The sequence below is a fragment of the Salvelinus fontinalis genome, chromosome 5 (assembly GCF_029448725.1).
Source record: "Salvelinus fontinalis isolate EN_2023a chromosome 5, ASM2944872v1, whole genome shotgun sequence".
Classification (NCBI taxonomy): Eukaryota; Metazoa; Chordata; class Actinopteri; order Salmoniformes; family Salmonidae; genus Salvelinus; species Salvelinus fontinalis.
The window spans coordinates 3,158,726-3,175,217 of record NC_074669.1 but is presented as its reverse complement, the minus strand read 5'-3'; the positions used below and the strand labels follow the sequence as shown (position 1 = coordinate 3,175,217).

The window sequence follows — 16,492 nt, the reverse complement described above, 5'->3', positions numbered from 1 at the left end:
TAGAACAATGACCTGAACATTACATGATGTACTTGCGTTATACTTTTTGAAACATTACCTGAAATATCTGTTACAATAGTTGGAATGCATTCAGTTGTACACCTGACTAGGTATCCCAATCTATCACTCCATAATGATGGGGGAAGGGAGAATCCTCATCCCTACGTCTGACGTCGGGGCGTGAAAGAGAGGGCAGGCGAGGAGGAGAGGAAGCTGCGATAAACACAGGCAGGGCGTCTGAGCCTAAACAAGGACAAAGTGATCACGGTATCAATGCTCTAACAATGGACTTAGCAGATATGCTTGTCGTCAAATTCTTCTGTTTCGTCTACTTAATAAATTACACCCAGGGTGAGTGAGAGCATTTGTATTTGTTCTGTAAAGCGAAGCTTTAGCGGGCTACATTCGCGAAGGGAAGAGTAGCCAAGCAAGACAGCGTTCGAGCGAATGGCTAGCAGGCTAGGCTAAGAAAGCTAACAGCGGTCCAAGGCCTGGTCGTTGTGAAGATGCCTTGTGTCCCTTTTTGACAGAAACTCCAAACCACAAAGCTATATAGTTGTCAAAATAGATTTTATGTTAAGCTTGGCGGAAGCTTTTTTTTTTTAAACGATAATTTACTATTAATATGGATGGTTACGATAAGACTACTAGCTAACTAGCTTGCGGATGTGCCATTGTTATGAGAAATTAGGTGGAATCTGTTGTCTTTTGGCACGAACGAGCAAAGCTATTTGGGCAATCTGATTTAGCTTGCAATATTTACAGTGCTGTCAGTCAGTATTGTTTTTGCACCACGTCAATACTACATTTGCAATGATGGGCTGTACCACTTTCTATCAACATTAGCTAGCATGCTAGCTAGTTAGCCAGCTAATTTAGCATCGTTTTTAGCAACAACAGTTAGCCAACTAGGGATATTGCTAGGTAATTAGCTAACTATGCCTGTTGACAACTTAATATTTTTACATGTTTTACCCAAAGGCAATGGCTCCCCAGTAAGAACATATTCGATCTTTGTTAGCTAACTATTAGCTTTCCATTGGCAGTAGCTAGCGCCAATATATTATGTTGTAGCTATTCGATGAATACAGTAGTAATGGCTGGAATGGAGTATTTGGAACGGAGTCAAACATGGATTCCATATCTGTGATGTTTTATACTGTTCCATTCCAGCCATTACAATTAGTCCGTCCTATAACTCCTCCCACCAGCCTCCACTGGTAGAACGATACAATAGTATTAATGTGAATACAGCAATTTCCTTATTTTCATGAACACATTCTGATCGCGTAATCGATAGAGGCAACACACTGTATGTTTTCAATGAAATGTTCTTGTTGACATGATGCTAATCACACATAGAATTGATTGAACAGCTTTGAATGTGTTTCATGGTTCACTTAATACTATATAGGCCAACAGCTGTGAAAAAGATGAGCAGAAGATAAGATGTCAAATTAATGAAAACTAAGCCATCAAAAGATGAGTTTCACTAGACCGCTGGTATCTAACAAACAGCATCCAGATTGGTGGTAGTTGGACAAATACAATCTGAAACTACTCAATACGAAATAGCCTAAGTCTCTTAAAGCAATTACAACCACAATGAAACATTTTAATGGTCAGAGTTTAATATTTTATCGTGCAAATGTAGGGAGCAGAAAATAGAAGAGTATGCCCAGGCCTGTAGCTATATAGCAGTGGAGGCTCCGGAGGGAAGGACGGCTATTAATAACGTCTGGAATGGAGTAAATGGAATGGCATCAAACACATGGAAACTGTGTGTTTGATGTATTTGATACCATTACGCTCAAGTCATTACCAGGAGCCCGTCCCCCCCAGTGTAGGTGTCATCGACCTCCTATCCTATGTAGTATTTGGCCTACCTACCTTGATGACATCATGAGCTCTAAAATGAATAGTCCATGACAGTAGCTGGGAGCAGGCACAGGGATAAACACCTGCTCCTGTTAGTGATGTCAGACCTGGGTTCAAGTACTATTCAAATACTTTTCAGCCTTTGCTCTAGCCGGCCTGAGGTGCTAGATGGGTGTGGTTTACACTTTTGGCACTATTTTATTGGTCCATTAAGCCAGGCAATCTCAATTGAGCACAGATGACGTATTTTGGAATAATTTTAAATAGTGTTTGAGCCCAGGTCTGAGTGATACTAATTCAGTTATAATCCATGTTAAAGCCTTTTATGATGACATCCAGTTGATTTATTTATAGGGTTGAGACTGAGATTGCAGTAATCGTCAGGCCTTTTATGGTTGTAGACATAGAAATAGGCCTAGATTCTATTTCCGTAATAGATTCACTTTATTTGTTATCATTTAAGGACAGGCGCCACACCCTAATAGATTATGTTTTTGTCAGTTACAGGTGTACTCAGCAGCACCACCTTGTTGATAAATCATTGGGAGAACCGTGGATGTAGACTAGCCTGTACTCTCAATGAACTACCACTTTTTTACAACAATGTGATGGCACTTGCTGTCTTTGATAGTTTTAGTCATTGGGAGGGAATCCAGACGTTATGGTGGCCTCCACAAATCAGGAATCCTATGTAATTCCAAACAGAATGTGCCTTTTGTTCTGAATAAGTAGAGTATTGTGTTTCCAGGCTTGGCTAGAATAATGTAGGATCATGGATGTTATGTGGGGCTAGTGTGCTATCACGTTTTCAGTCTTGTTTCAAGTAATAGGCTACTATCTTTATATGGCTTGTTGATTATAGCTAGGCCCTCGAAGAAGATAACGAATTATAGAATCGTAGTTTAATGTTCAGCTAACAGCCTGTGGTTTGAAGAGGTGTCCTGTGTGGTGTTGTTACTCTAGTGCACAGGTGTCAAACTCATTCCACGGGGGGCCGAGTGTCTGCGGGTTTTCGCTCCTCCCTTGTACTTGATTGATGAATTAACATCACGAATTAGTTAGGAACTCCCCACACCTGGTTGTCTAGGGCTTTATTGAAAGGAAAAAACAAAAACCTGCAGACACTAGGCCCTCCGTGGAATGAGTTTGACACCCCTGCTGTAGTGGGTCTAAGTTCCTCTGTGTTATCATCTCTCCAGGTTATCATAATGGGAACCCCCTGAACAAGTATGTGCGTCACTACGAGGGTCTGTCCTATAACACCTATGAGTTACATGACAAGCACCTGAGAGTCAAGAGGGCCCTCCACCACCAAGACAAATTTCTCCATCTAGACTTCCACGCACACGGAAGGTTAGTGTCCCAGACTTTTTCCACTGTGCTTGTGTGTCCGTTTTGTGATTTTAGTTTATTTTGTTAAAAAGTCTAAATGAAGTACCAGGAGTGAACCTCATCTTCAAGATGAGTCTTGTTCCTCAATAACTGAACCGTTCATGTTCCTCAATAACATAGGCATTATTGTTGTTAAAAAAAAAAAAAAAATGTGCCTTGTTTTCATCTTTGATTCTTTTCATAGAATATCGCCTAATTATTAATATCCTGTACCGTCTAAACAAGCCTTGCCTGGCTTTGTGAGAGAGCGTAGTGTTCTGTTCTCTCCCAGCGCTGTGCCCAGTCGAGACCCAGTCGAGACCCAGTCGAGACCCAGTCGAGATCATCTGGCTGTTAGTCTGACCTGGGTTCAAATACTATTTAAAATCATTTCAAATACTTTATCTGTGCTTGATTGAGCTTGCCTGGCTTAATGGCTCATTAGAGTAGGCCCCAAATGGCAAACGCTGCTTATCTAGCACTCCTAGGAGGCCAGAGCAAACGCTCAAAAGTATTTTTAAAAACTTCAAATAATATTTGAACTCAGATCTGTTGCTAGCTTGGCAGGGAGGGGACTAGGCCTCTCATTCTGCCAGTGGCAAAGCCTGCTGCTCCCATTGCTCCTAGCCTCAGATGCTACTGCTTAACAGGGATGGAAAAAGAGGCTGTGGAAACAAATAAATACAACAGAAGGAGAGGAGGATGTCTGCAGCTGTTCTGAAAAGCAGGAGTCTCTAAACCTCTGAGTCCTGGCTTGGAATTAATTTAGCCTGGTACCAGGGCCCAGTTTCCCAAAACCATCTTAAGGCTAAGTTCATCGTTAGAACCTTCGTAGGAGCGTCGGTAAATCTCAGAGCGGCGTCCCAAAACCATTGTTATTAATGTTGAATACGCTCGTAATCTAACGCCTGCCTCAGACCACCCATAGAACGGTTAAGTAGATGCTCAATCATCTACTTAATCATTTGTTCAATCAATTGAGTTGTATTTCAAATAAAAGGTTACTGGTTTACACATATTATCGCAGATGTTATCGCAGGTGCAGCGAAATGCTTACATTTTTAGCTCCAAACAATGCAGTTTGCAATGCAATACCTAACAATATAAAGCAATATACAAAAGTCCCCAAAAATAAAAACAAAAGAAATGTAAGAAATAACAAGCATTGTCAGAATCCCTAATATAAGCTGACAGACTTACCAGATGAATCCAGGTGATCGGTGCCTTCAAATCTTTGGTATGACTTACTACCATATATGGGCATATGGATTTATAAAGGCAGGCCCGAGCCGATGACCTCATTTTAAGATGGTTGCTACCTTTATTCCGGTTAGCGTTGTGAAGCATAAACCAAATAAACCCGGAATAGGTTTATTCACACCGAAAGCCGGGACTCTACAGATCATGAGGATGTCTTATTTGTCTGCCTGTGACCTACCGTTATTGATCACAAGCCCTGAGAGTCAACATTTTTATTTTACACTACGTTTTCACCAAACAGCAAACATCTTACAAGGTAAGCTTTGGTTTGGTCTGTGTTTGAGCTATAGCTACATGGGAGGGGTATTAAATTAATCCTTAGGTTGGTAGGAACAAATTTAGCCTATTATCTGATGTTTGTGCTTCCACACCTGCATTGCTTGCTGTTTGGGGTTTTAGGCTGGGTTTCTGTACAGCACTTTGAGATATCAGCTGATGTAAGAAGGGCTATATAAATACATTTGATTTGATTAATTTGACTTAAGGGCAACATCGAAAGTCCACCGAGTGACAATATCTTTGCGTATCAAAAATATGATTTTGCCTGCTCGCATCCGTATCCCCTGTATGTCCCCCGACACCACCACAATGTTTGAGAGAGTTTGGCGTTGTAGAAATGTAGTTTTTATAGTGTACAATAACTTTAAGGATTTAGTGTGCAAAAACAGTGCAATTACCACATTCAGACACTTTGGAGAGGCTGAAAGGACAGTTGAATGTACCCTGGATACCCCATAACACCACCACAATGTTTGAGTGAGGTTGATATGGTATAAATTGTGTTTTTAGACTGAACTAATAGCATTTATGGATTGCAAATATGTAATAGCACTGGAATTATCTAATTTACAGACATAGTACACTTTGGAGACGTTTAGGGACATAATAATAAAATATCCCGTGACCACACCTGACACCACTTACTAAAGTATCTGCCCATTTCTAGTTGTTTGGTCTATCAATCCCATTTTTTCTCTTGTTGATATTGTTCACATGTTGTGGAAACCATCTGTGTTTCCAGCTCTAGTCATCAATAATTCAATTATAGCTTGTCAATGAAACATGGTTATTTTGTGTGTGCTTGATCTTGTGTATTTTGAACTATGTCCCTCTTATCTATATTCTGATAATTTCCTCATAATCTCCCAGATGTCTTCTTTCCACATATATACACGTTTTTGCATGTCAGAAACATGTAATTACACATGAATAGCAGTTACTTTTGGGTATGTTTAAATTTTGCCGTGACATTGAAGAGGTTTAAAGTAGGATATTTAAGCCTTGAGACATGGATTGTGTATGTGTGCCATTCAGTGGGTGAATGGGCAAGACAAAATATTTATGCGCCTTTGAACGGAGTATGGTAGGTGCCAGGCACACCGGTTTGTGTCAAGAATTGCAACGCTGCTGGGTTTTTCACGCTCAACAGTTTTTTCTGTGTGTATCAAGAATGGTCCATCACCCAAAGGACATCCAGCCAATTTGACACAACTGTGGGAAGCATTGGAGTCAACATGGGCCAGCATCCCTGTGGAACACTTTCAACACCTTGTAGAGTCAATGCCCCAACGAATTGAGGCTGTTCTGAGGGCAAAAGGGGAGGTGCAACTCAATATTAGGAAGGTGTTCTTAATGTTTTGTACACTCATTGTAAGTGTATATGTATATATATATATATATATATATATATATATATATATATATATATATATACCTACTCATTTTAGGATTTTTCTTTATTTTTACCGTTTTCTACATTGTAGAATACTAGTGAAGACATCAACTATGAAATAACACACATGTAATCATGTAATAACCCAAAAGGGTTAAACAAATCAAAATATATTTCAGATTCTTCAAAGTAGCCACCCTTTGCCTCAATGACAGCTTTGCACACTCTTGGCATTCTCCCAACCAGCTTCACCTGGAATGCTTTTCCAACAGTCTTGATGGAGTTCCCACATATGCTTAGCACATGTTGGCTGCTTTTCCTTCACTCTGCAGTCCAACTCATCCCAAACCATCTCAATTGGGTTGAGGTCGGGGGATTGTAGAGGCCAGGTCTGATGCACCACTCCATCAATCTCCAAATAGCCCTTACACATCCTGGATGTATGTTGGGTCATTGTCCTGTTGAAAAACAAATGATGAGATGGCGTTTTACTGCAGAATGCTGTGGTAGCCATGCTGGTTAAGTGTGCCTTGAATTCTAAATAAATCACTGACAGTGTCACCAGCAAAGCACCATCACACCACCACCTCCATGCTTCACCGTGGGAACCACACATGCGGAGATCATCCGTTCACCTACTCTGCGTCTCACAAAGACGCGGCGGTTGGAACCAAAAATCTCACATTTGGACCAGATTTCCACTGGTCTAATGTTCACTGCTCGTGTTTCTTGGCCCAAGCAAGTCTCTTCTTCTTATTGGTGTCCTTTTAGTAGGGGTTTCTTTGCAGCAATTCGACCATGAAGACGTATCTCAAAGACACACCGACATGCACAGGTTGGAGCAGGGGGTGCCACACTGGGCGCCCGGTTGGAGCAGGGGGTGCCACACTGGGATCCCCGTTGGAGCAGGGGGTGCCACACTGGGATCCCCGTTGGAGCAGGGGGTGCCACACTGGGCGCCCCGTTGGAGCAGGGGGTGCCACACTGGGATCCCGGTTGGAGCAGGGGGTGCCACACTGGGATCCCGGTTGGAGCAGGGGGTTCCACACTGGGAACCCGGTTGGAGCAGGGGGTGCCACACTGGGATCCCGGTTGGAGCAGGGGGTGCCACAATGGGATCCTGTGGACGAGTTGTTGATGTCTCTGTCCCTGACGTTGAAAAACATCCCCACAGCATGATGCTGCCATCACCATGCTTCACCGCAGTGATGGTGCCAGGTTTCCTCCAGGCGGGACTCTTGGTATTCAGGCTATATAGACCTCCTTGTAGTTTTATTTTGGGAGAAGTCACTGATTTTTGGCAACTCAAAATTATTTTCTTTCACTGTTCTAGTGTTTGAGGAGCCATACAGAACGTAATGAATTTCGTTCTTCAATTATTTACAATGGTACTTTTTTTCCCCCCCAACATCGTTTAATATGCAGTAAAGCCGTACTCTTTTTAAGATGACCTCATTTCTCTGTTGGTGTTGGAAATAATGTTTACTGCTCTTTCACCGTCTTTCAGGAGAGAAAAAAGAAATGCAAAAAAAATAAAAAAGTTGAATAAATGTTTTTATTTTCAGCTGAGCCAATGCCCTGGTCTTTTATCTCTGCATCTCGCTTTCATTTGCATTTTATTTTCTCCCGAGTCCTGAGAAATTAAGGCCTAGTTCCATCCAGAGTTTCTTATTTATGTATTTATTATTTAATTTATGTAATCAGGTTGGCCTATGTTATTGAGAACACATAAACACTTTTTTTTTAACAATAACAACCTGAGCCATAGTATTGCAATGTTCAGACCATAGAAATATATTCTATAGAACAGACATTCTATGCTCAATATTTAAATGTTTCAGACCCACTCCCAGGCCTGAAGGCACATGTTCAGTGCCACATGTTTATAACATTAATACAGGGTCACAGGAGTAAGGGGTTTGAGACAAGAGACCGTTATCATCACGGGTAATTGAAACGTAACAAACGTTGCATATCGATGGTGTACTCAGAATGGTAAACAAGTCATTATGAAGGACAGATGTTTCAGAACGTGTCTTCCAAACTTTGCTAGTTCAGATCCGTCTCTCCACAAGCACGAAGCACCTCATGTCTTAGTGCTACTAGGCCTGTGTCTTTTCTTTGGCTCCGTTCATGGACATATTGTGGACCCCAGGAAGAGTAACTGTTGCAACAGCTAAAGCATGTGACTAAACATATTTTTGTGTATATATAACACACACACACACACACACACACACACACACACACATCAGGTGGTTGTTTAATCAACAAGTCGATGTGATTGTATCTGTCCCTACTCAGATATACCATACAGAAATGTGGCATGAATGACTTGGTACTAAACCTCTGTTTCTTGTCTGTCAGACATTTTAACCTGAGGATGAAGAGAGACACCAGTCTGTTTGCTGAGGACCTGAAGGTAGACATGGGAGGACAGGAGGTGAACTATGACACCTCTCATATCTACACTGGAGAAATATACGGTGAGTACTGATGTTACTACAGTGCATTCAGAGAGTATTCACACCCCTTGACTTTTTCCACATTTTGTTGTGTTACAGCATGAATTAAATAAATAAAAAGCCTTTTTTTTTATCACTGGCCTTCACACTTCTTAATGTCAAAGTGGAATTATGTTTTTTTTCTCCCAAAATTTTTAAAAATGAATTTAAAAAATGAAAAGATGAAATGTCTTGAGTCAGAAAGTAGGCAAGCCTAAATAAGTTCAGGAGTAAAAATGTACACATAAGTTGCATGGATTTCTTTTTTTTATAATGACTACCTCATCTCTGTACCACTCACGTACAATTATATCTGTAGGTTCGCTCAGTCGAGCATTGAATTTCAAACAATGATTGAACCACAAAAACACTTTTTTTTCTCTCCACTTTGTCATTATAGGCTATTGTGTGTAAACAGGTGAGAATGGTTTATATATGTTTTATACATTTTGAATTCAGGCTGTAACACTGCAAAAAAAAAAGGTATATTAAGTCAAGTGGTGTGATACTTTTTGAAGGCTCTGTATTTTGTGTGTGTGTCCATTCTATGAACTCATCTGTATGTGTTCTGTTAGCTGTGTGTTGCAATCAACTTGTATATTGTGCAAGAGAAATTCCCTTTGGAGGACACAGTTGCATGCATCTATCTAAAAAAAAAAAAAAAAGATTGCCTGAGTGAGGTTGCGGTAGTTTTGAAAAATAACTTATTGGCCAAGTCCGGGTATTCTGTCTCTCTCTCTCCCTTCCCTTATTTTCAGTCCAGTTTCTTCCATTTGGGTCCCCAACAGGGGTTGAAACTGAAAATATTTAAAACAGGGAGGGGAGAGACAGACAGAATACCCGGACTTGGCCAATAAGTTATATTAAAATATTTAAAACGGGGAGGAGAGAGACAGACAGAATACCCGGACTTGGCCAATAAGTTATATTAAAATATTTTCGGTTCCAACCAGCAAAATGTAAGTTTTGAACTGGTTCAAACCTCCAAAAAGCTAACAGTTTATATTATTTATTTATTTTCCTTTTTAAACCTCTGAAATCAAATTAAATTACTTTACCAATCAGTGCGGATATAGAAGCTTGCTATGCAGCGGGCAAGCTATCTACATGCATTGGACAGACAAGTGTAGGGAGCGAGATGCGACTGAAATGTTTTGCGGGTGTGGAGAGAGAGAGAGAGAGAGAGAGCGCGAGAGGGCGAAAGAGGCTTGGCTTGAAGCGCTGAGCATCTTGTTGTTATGACATGGATTATCTGAATTAGACCCATGGAATTATACCTACAGAGGAGCGGCTTCTATGAAGTAATTTTGAATGTCTACTGATCTTCAAAGAGCACTGACCCTTAACGGTGGACCAGAGCTAGCTAGCTATCAAGCTTGTGTGTGAAGATCGGCACCAGAATTTTAAATAAAAACACGTTTTACCTTTTTGTAGTTAATACATCCAATGTAAAATGTGAAAACTATAGTATCCTTAACTAGAATTGAAAAGTTTAGTTCATTCTTCTCTCGTGAAAAATCTCTCCCTAATTTCTGAATCATGTTTGTAATGTCAGTAGGCTACTAGACTATGCTTCAGAGAGAGGGGGAGGGGCAGGTAGCCTACACATACACACATACGGGTAAAGATTTCCTGCTGCAGGCAGACACTGCAAGTAGTTTGTGAGTGACAGAGTGAAGGCTGGAAGAAGTTTCTGAGTGACAGAGTGAGGGCTTTGCATAGGCGCTTTGTTGCATTTTCTGTTGGACTGAGAAAAAACAATACCCGGAATGTAAAATAACATTAATAACCAGTTCCCATGCTTTTAAAAGAATGGTTCTGTTCCGGAACAGTACAGATCACTTTCATTCCTGGTTCTGATTCTGTTCCTCAAATGTTTATTTTCCGGTTTCTTGATTTCTCGCCCCCCCTCTCCATAGGTGAGAAAGGTACCCTGAGCCATGGGTCTTTGCTGGATGGGAAGTTTGAGGGCTTCATCCAGACATACCAGGGGACGTTCTACGTAGAGCCAGCTGAGAGATACCTGAAGGACCGGGACGTTCCCTTCCATTCAGTTATCTACCACGAGGACGACATCAGTAAGTACTGTAGTATGTGTGTGTACTGGAGTGTACAGCTCCTTTCACTATTAAAAACACAAACACGCTTTGATGTACCCTCTTGTCATCTTTTAATTGTGTAGCTCTCTGGTGACATCCAAGAGTAGCTCTCTGGTGACTATAGATATGGAGTAGCTCACTGGTGACTATAGTATAGAGTAGCTCTCTGGTGATTATAGAGTAGCTCTCTGGTGATTATAGAGTAGCTCTCTGGTGATTATAGAGTAGCTCTCTGGTGATTATAGAGTAGCTCTCTGGTGATTATAGAGTAGCTCTCTGGTGATTATAGAGTAGCTCTCTGGTGATTATAGAGTAGCTCTCTGGTGATTATAGAGTAGCTCTCTGGTGACTATAGAGTAGCTCTCTGGTGACTATAGAGTAGCTCTCCGGTGACTATAGAGTAGCTCTCCGGTGACTATAGAGTAGCTCTCCGGTGACTATAGAGTAGCTTTCCGGTGACTATAGAGTAGCTTTCCGGTGACTATAGAGTAGCTTTCTGGTGACTATAGAGTAGCTTTCTGGTGACTATAGAGTAGCTTTCTGGCGACTATAGAGTAGCTCTCTGGCGACTATAGAGTAGCTCTCTGGCGACTATAGAGTAGCTCTCTGGCGACTATAGAGTAGCTCTCTGGCGACTATAGAGTAGCTCTCTGGCGACTATAGAGTAGCTCTCTGGCGACTATAGAGTAGCTCTCTGGCGACTATGGAGTAGCTCTCTGGCGACTATGGAGTAGCTCTCTGGCGACTATGGAGTAGCTCTCTGGCGACTATGGAGTAGCTCTCTGGCGACTATGGAGTAGCTCTCTGGCGACTATGGAGTAGCTCTCTGGCGACTATGGAGTAGCTCTCTGGCGACTATGGAGTAGCTCTCTGGCGACTATGGAGTAGCTCTCTGGCGACTATGGAGTAGCTCTCTGGCGACTATGGAGTAGCTCTCTGGCGACTATGGAGTAGCTCTCTGGCGACTATGGAGTAGCTCTCTGGCGACTATGGAGTAGCTCTCTGGCGACTATGGAGTAGCTCTCTGGCGACTATGGAGTAGCTCTCTGGCGACTATGGAGTAGCTCTCTGGCGACTATGGAGTAGCTCTCTGGCGACTATGGAGTAGCTCTCTGGCGACTATGGAGTAGCTCTCTGGCGACTATGGAGTAGCTCTCTGGCGACTATGGAGTAGCTCTCTGGCGACTATGGAGTAGCTCTCTGGCGACTATGGAGTAGCTCTCTGGCGACTATGGAGTAGCTCTCTGGCGACTATGGAGTAGCTCTCTGGCGACTATGGAGTAGCTCTCTGGCGACTATGGAGTAGCTCTCTGGCGACTATGGAGTAGCTCTCTGGCGACTATGGAGTAGCTCTCTGGCGACTATGGAGTAGCTCTCTGGCGACTATGGAGTAGCTCTCTGGCGACTATGGAGTAGCTCTCTGGCGACTATGGAGTAGCTCTCTGGCGACTATGGAGTAGCTCTCTGGCGACTATGGAGTAGCTCTCTGGCGACTATGGAGTAGCTCTCTGGCGACTATGGAGTAGCTCTCTGGCGACTATGGAGTAGCTCTCTGGCGACTATGGAGTAGCTCTCTGGCGACTATGGAGTAGCTCTCCGGCGACTATGGAGTAGCTCTCCGGCGACTATGGAGTAGCTCTCCGGCGACTATGGAGCAGCTCTCCGGCGACTATGGAGCAGCTCTCCGGCGACTATGGAGCAGCTCTCCGGCGACTATGGAGCTACTCTATAGTCGCCAGAGAGCTACTCTATAGTCGCCAGAGAGATACTCTATAGTCGCCAGAGAGATACTCTATAGTCGCCAGAGAGCTACTCTATAGTCGCCAGAGAGATACTCTATAGTCGCCAGAGAGATACTCTATAGTCGCCAGAGAGATACTCCATTGTCGCCATGGAGCTACTCCATTGTCGCCATGGAGCTACTCCATTGTCGCCATGGAGCTACTCCATTGTCGCCATGGAGCTACTCCATTGTCGCCATGGAGCTACTCCATTGTCGCCATGGAGCTACTCCATTGTCGCCATGGAGCTACTCCATTGTCGCCATGGAGCTACTCCATTGTCGCCATGGAGCTACTCCATTGTCGCCATGGAGCTACTCTATTGAGTAGCTCTCTGGTGACAATAGAGTATCTCTCTGGTGACAATAGAGTAGCTGAAGAGGATGAAGGTGACATAATGTTACCTCAGGTGTCTCTCTCCCTTTAGATTACCCCCATAAGTATGGTCCAGAGGGGGGCTGTGCCGACCACTCTGTGTTTGAGAGGATGAAGAAATACCAGGCCACTGCCATGGAGGAGCCAAACGAGGTAACAGACTGGGGGGTGTCTGAAATTGCCCCATAATTCCCTATATAGGGCACTACTTTGGATCAGGGCTCTATGGCACTACTGTATATACATTGAGTGTACCAAATATTAGGAACACCTGCTCTTTCTCTGACAGACTGACCAGGTGAAAGCTTGATGTCACCTGTTAAATCCACTTCAATTCAGTGTAGATGAAGGGGAGGAGACAGGTTACAGAAGGATTTTTAAGCCTTGAAACAATTAAGACATTTTATTTAACCTTTATTTAACTAGTCAAGTCAGTTAATAAGAACAAATTCTTATTTTCAATGACGGCCTACTGGGGAACAGTGGGTTAACTGCCATGTTCAGGGGCAGAACAACAGACTTATACCTTGTCAGCTCGGGGATTCGATCTTGCAACCTTTCGGTTACGAGTCCAACGCTCTAACCACTAGGCTACCTGCCGCCCAGGGGACTCTCTACGTAGAGCCAGCTGAGAGATACATGGATTGTGTATGTGTGCCATTCAGAGGGTGAATGGGCAAGACAAATCATGTAAGTGCCTTTGAACGGGGTATGGTAGTAGGTACCAGGAACACCGGTTTGAGTGTGTCAAGAACTGCAACGCTGCTGGGTTTTTCACACTCAACAGTTTATTGTGTCTATCAAGAATGGTCCACCACCCAAAGGACATCCAGCCAACTTGACACCACTGTGGGAAGCATTGGAGTCAACATGGGCCAGCATCCCTGTGGAACGCTTTCAACACCTTGTAGAGTCCATGACCCGACGAATTGAGGCTGTTCCGAGGGCAAAAGGGGGTATGTTCTGATCGGGGCTCATCAGAATGTTCTGATCGGGGCTCATCAGAATGTTCTGATCGGGGCTCATCAGAATGTTCTGATCGGGGCTCATCAATGAGACAACTAGACTAGATGATCATGAGCAGCACTCACTTCAATTTAGCTAACATTCCCGCTGCCTAATTGTAGTCTAACCAAATGGAGATAAAAAATCTGACATTGATTGACTTATCAAATGCCCACGCTTGTGTCAAAGCGGTGCTGAAATAGTTGACCACACTTCAGGCCCCAAATGTATTATAACGGTTAGATGACTTTGGGAGTTTCAGTTGTTTGTTTGATCTTTTTCAATTTGCGTTCGCCAACTTTATTCCAATGTTTTCATCATTCGGTGATACTTAATCCCGCTGTCAATATTTATGGGGGCCGTTCAGTTGTAGTTTAGATAACAGTTCATGTGGCGGGCTCTGAGAAGAGACGGGTGACGTGCCTCGCCAAGTGTACGTCCGCCAGGAGGACGGTGGTAACGGGCGCTGCCTAGCAACGAGTTTAAGAGCGGAAGTGTGTGCCGATGCCGCCTCAGCTTTACGGAAACATACTAAACCACAGAACTTTACCGCCATCATGACAAGGTTGGTTGGCGGGAAAATAAAAAGTTAGAGGCTTTGTCGCCGGAAATACCTTTTCATATATAAAGAAAAGTCTGGAAAAAACTAAAGGGGTATTACAGTCCATCTCCTCCCCCCCCCCCCCCAGACTAAGTCAGGTCCTGTATTGAAGGAGAGGGTAAAGGGGTATTACAGTCCATCTCTCTCTCTCCTCTCCCCCCCCCAGACTAAGTCAGGTCCTGTATTGAAGGAGAGGGTAAAGGGGTATTACAGTCCATCTCTCCCCCCCCCCCAGACTAAGTCAGGTCCTGTATTGAAGGAGAGGGTAAAGGGGTATTACAGTCCATCTCCTCTCCCCCCCCCAGACTAAGTCAGGTCCTGTATTGAAGGAGAGGGTAAAGGGGTATTACAGTCCATCTCTCTCTCTCCTCTCCCCCCATACTAAGTCAGGTCCTGTATTGAAGGAGAGGGTAAAGGGGTATTACAGTCCATCTCTCTCTCTCCTCTCCCCCCAGACTAAGTCAGGTCCTGTATTGAAGGAGAGGGTAAAGGGGTATTACAGTCCATCTCTCTCTCTCCCCCCCCCCCCCCCCCAGACTAAGTCAGGTCCTGTATTGAAGGAGAGGGTAAAGGGGTATTACAGTCCATCTCTCTCTCCCCCCCCCCCCAGACTAAGTCAGGTCCTGTATTGAAGGAGAGGGTAAAGGGGTATTACAGTCCATCTCTCTCTCTCCTCTCCCCCCAGACTAAGTCAGGTCCTGTATTGAATGAGAGGGTAAAGGGGTATTACAGTCCATCTCTCCCCCCCCCCCAGACTAAGTCAGGTCCTGTATTGAATGAGAGGGTAAAGGGGTATTACAGTCCATCTCCTCTCCCCCCCCAGACTAAGTCAGGTCCTGTATTGAAGGAGAGGGTAAAGGGGTATTACAGTCCATCTCTCTCTCTCCTCTCCCCCCAGACTAAGTCAGGTCCTGTATTGAAGGAGAGGGTAAAGGGGTATTACAGTCCATCTCCTCTCCCCCCCCCCCCCCCAGACTAAGTCAGGTCCTGTATTGAAGGAGAGGGTAAAGGGGTATTACAGTCCATCTCTCTCTCCCCCCCCCCCCCAGACTAAGTCAGGTCCTGTATTGAAGGAGAGGGTAAAGGGGTATTACAGTCCATCTCTCTCTCTCCTCTCCCCCCAGACTAAGTCAGGTCCTGTATTGAAGGAGAGGGTAAAGGGGTATTACAGTCCATCTCTCTCTCTCCTCTCCCCCCAGACTAAGTCAGGTCCTGTATAGAAGGAGAGGGTAAAGGGGTATTACAGTCCATCTCTCTCTCTCCTCTCCCCCCCCCCCCAGACTAAGTCAGGTCCTGTATTGAAGGAGAGGGTAAAGGGGTATTACAGTCCATCTCTCTCTCTCCTCTCCCCCCAGACTAAGTCAGGTCCTGTATAGAAGGAGAGGGTAAAGGGGTATTACAGTCCATCTCTCTCTCTCCTCTCCCCCCCCAGACTAAGTCAGGTCCTGTATAGAAAGAGAGGGTAAAGGGGTATTACAGTCCATCTCTCTCTCCCCCCCCCCCCAGACTAAGTCAGGTCCTGTATTGAAGGAGAGGGTAAAGGGGTATTACAGTCCATCTCTCTCCCCCCCCCCAGACTAAGTCAGGTCCTGTATTGAAGGAGAGGGTAAAGGGGTATTACAGTCCATCTCTCCCCCCCCCCCCAGACTAAGTCAGGTCCTGTATTGAAGGAGAGGGTAAAGGGGTATTACAGTCCATCTCTCCCCCCCCCCCCCCCCCCAGACTAAGTCAGGTCCTGTATTGAAGGAGAGGGTAAAGGGGTATTACAGTCCATCTCTCTCCCCCCCCCCCAGACTAAGTCAGGTCCTGTATTGAAGGAGAGGGTAAAGGGGTATTACAGTCCATCTCTCCTCTCCCCCCAGACTAAGTCAGGTCCTGTATAGAAGGAGAGGGTAAAGGGGTATTACAGTCCATCTCTCTCTCTCCTCTCCCCCCCCCAGACTAAG

The 16,492-nt window shown here is 44.1% G+C and overlaps 2 protein-coding genes across 2 annotated transcripts in view; both read left to right on the top strand.

The window, feature by feature from the left end:
* Positions 1-12: 12 nt before the first annotated feature.
* LOC129854909 (disintegrin and metalloproteinase domain-containing protein 10-like) lies at positions 13-13,144 on the top strand. Its single transcript, XM_055922066.1, has 5 exons — positions 13-351; positions 3,078-3,231; positions 8,549-8,667; positions 10,605-10,763; positions 12,993-13,144. Exons 1-5 carry the CDS (start codon positions 285-287, stop codon positions 13,127-13,129), a joined length of 636 nt encoding a protein of 211 aa, XP_055778041.1. The 5' UTR covers positions 13-284; the 3' UTR covers positions 13,130-13,144.
* Positions 13,145-14,502: 1,358 nt separating this feature from the next.
* Positions 14,503-16,492, top strand: part of LOC129854822 (zinc finger CCHC domain-containing protein 7-like) — an 8,143-nt gene continuing 6,153 nt past the window's right edge. The window contains exon 1 of the mRNA XM_055921963.1: positions 14,503-14,510. Coding sequence (XP_055777938.1) covers positions 14,503-14,510 — 8 coding nt within the window. The remainder of the gene's footprint in view (positions 14,511-16,492) is intronic.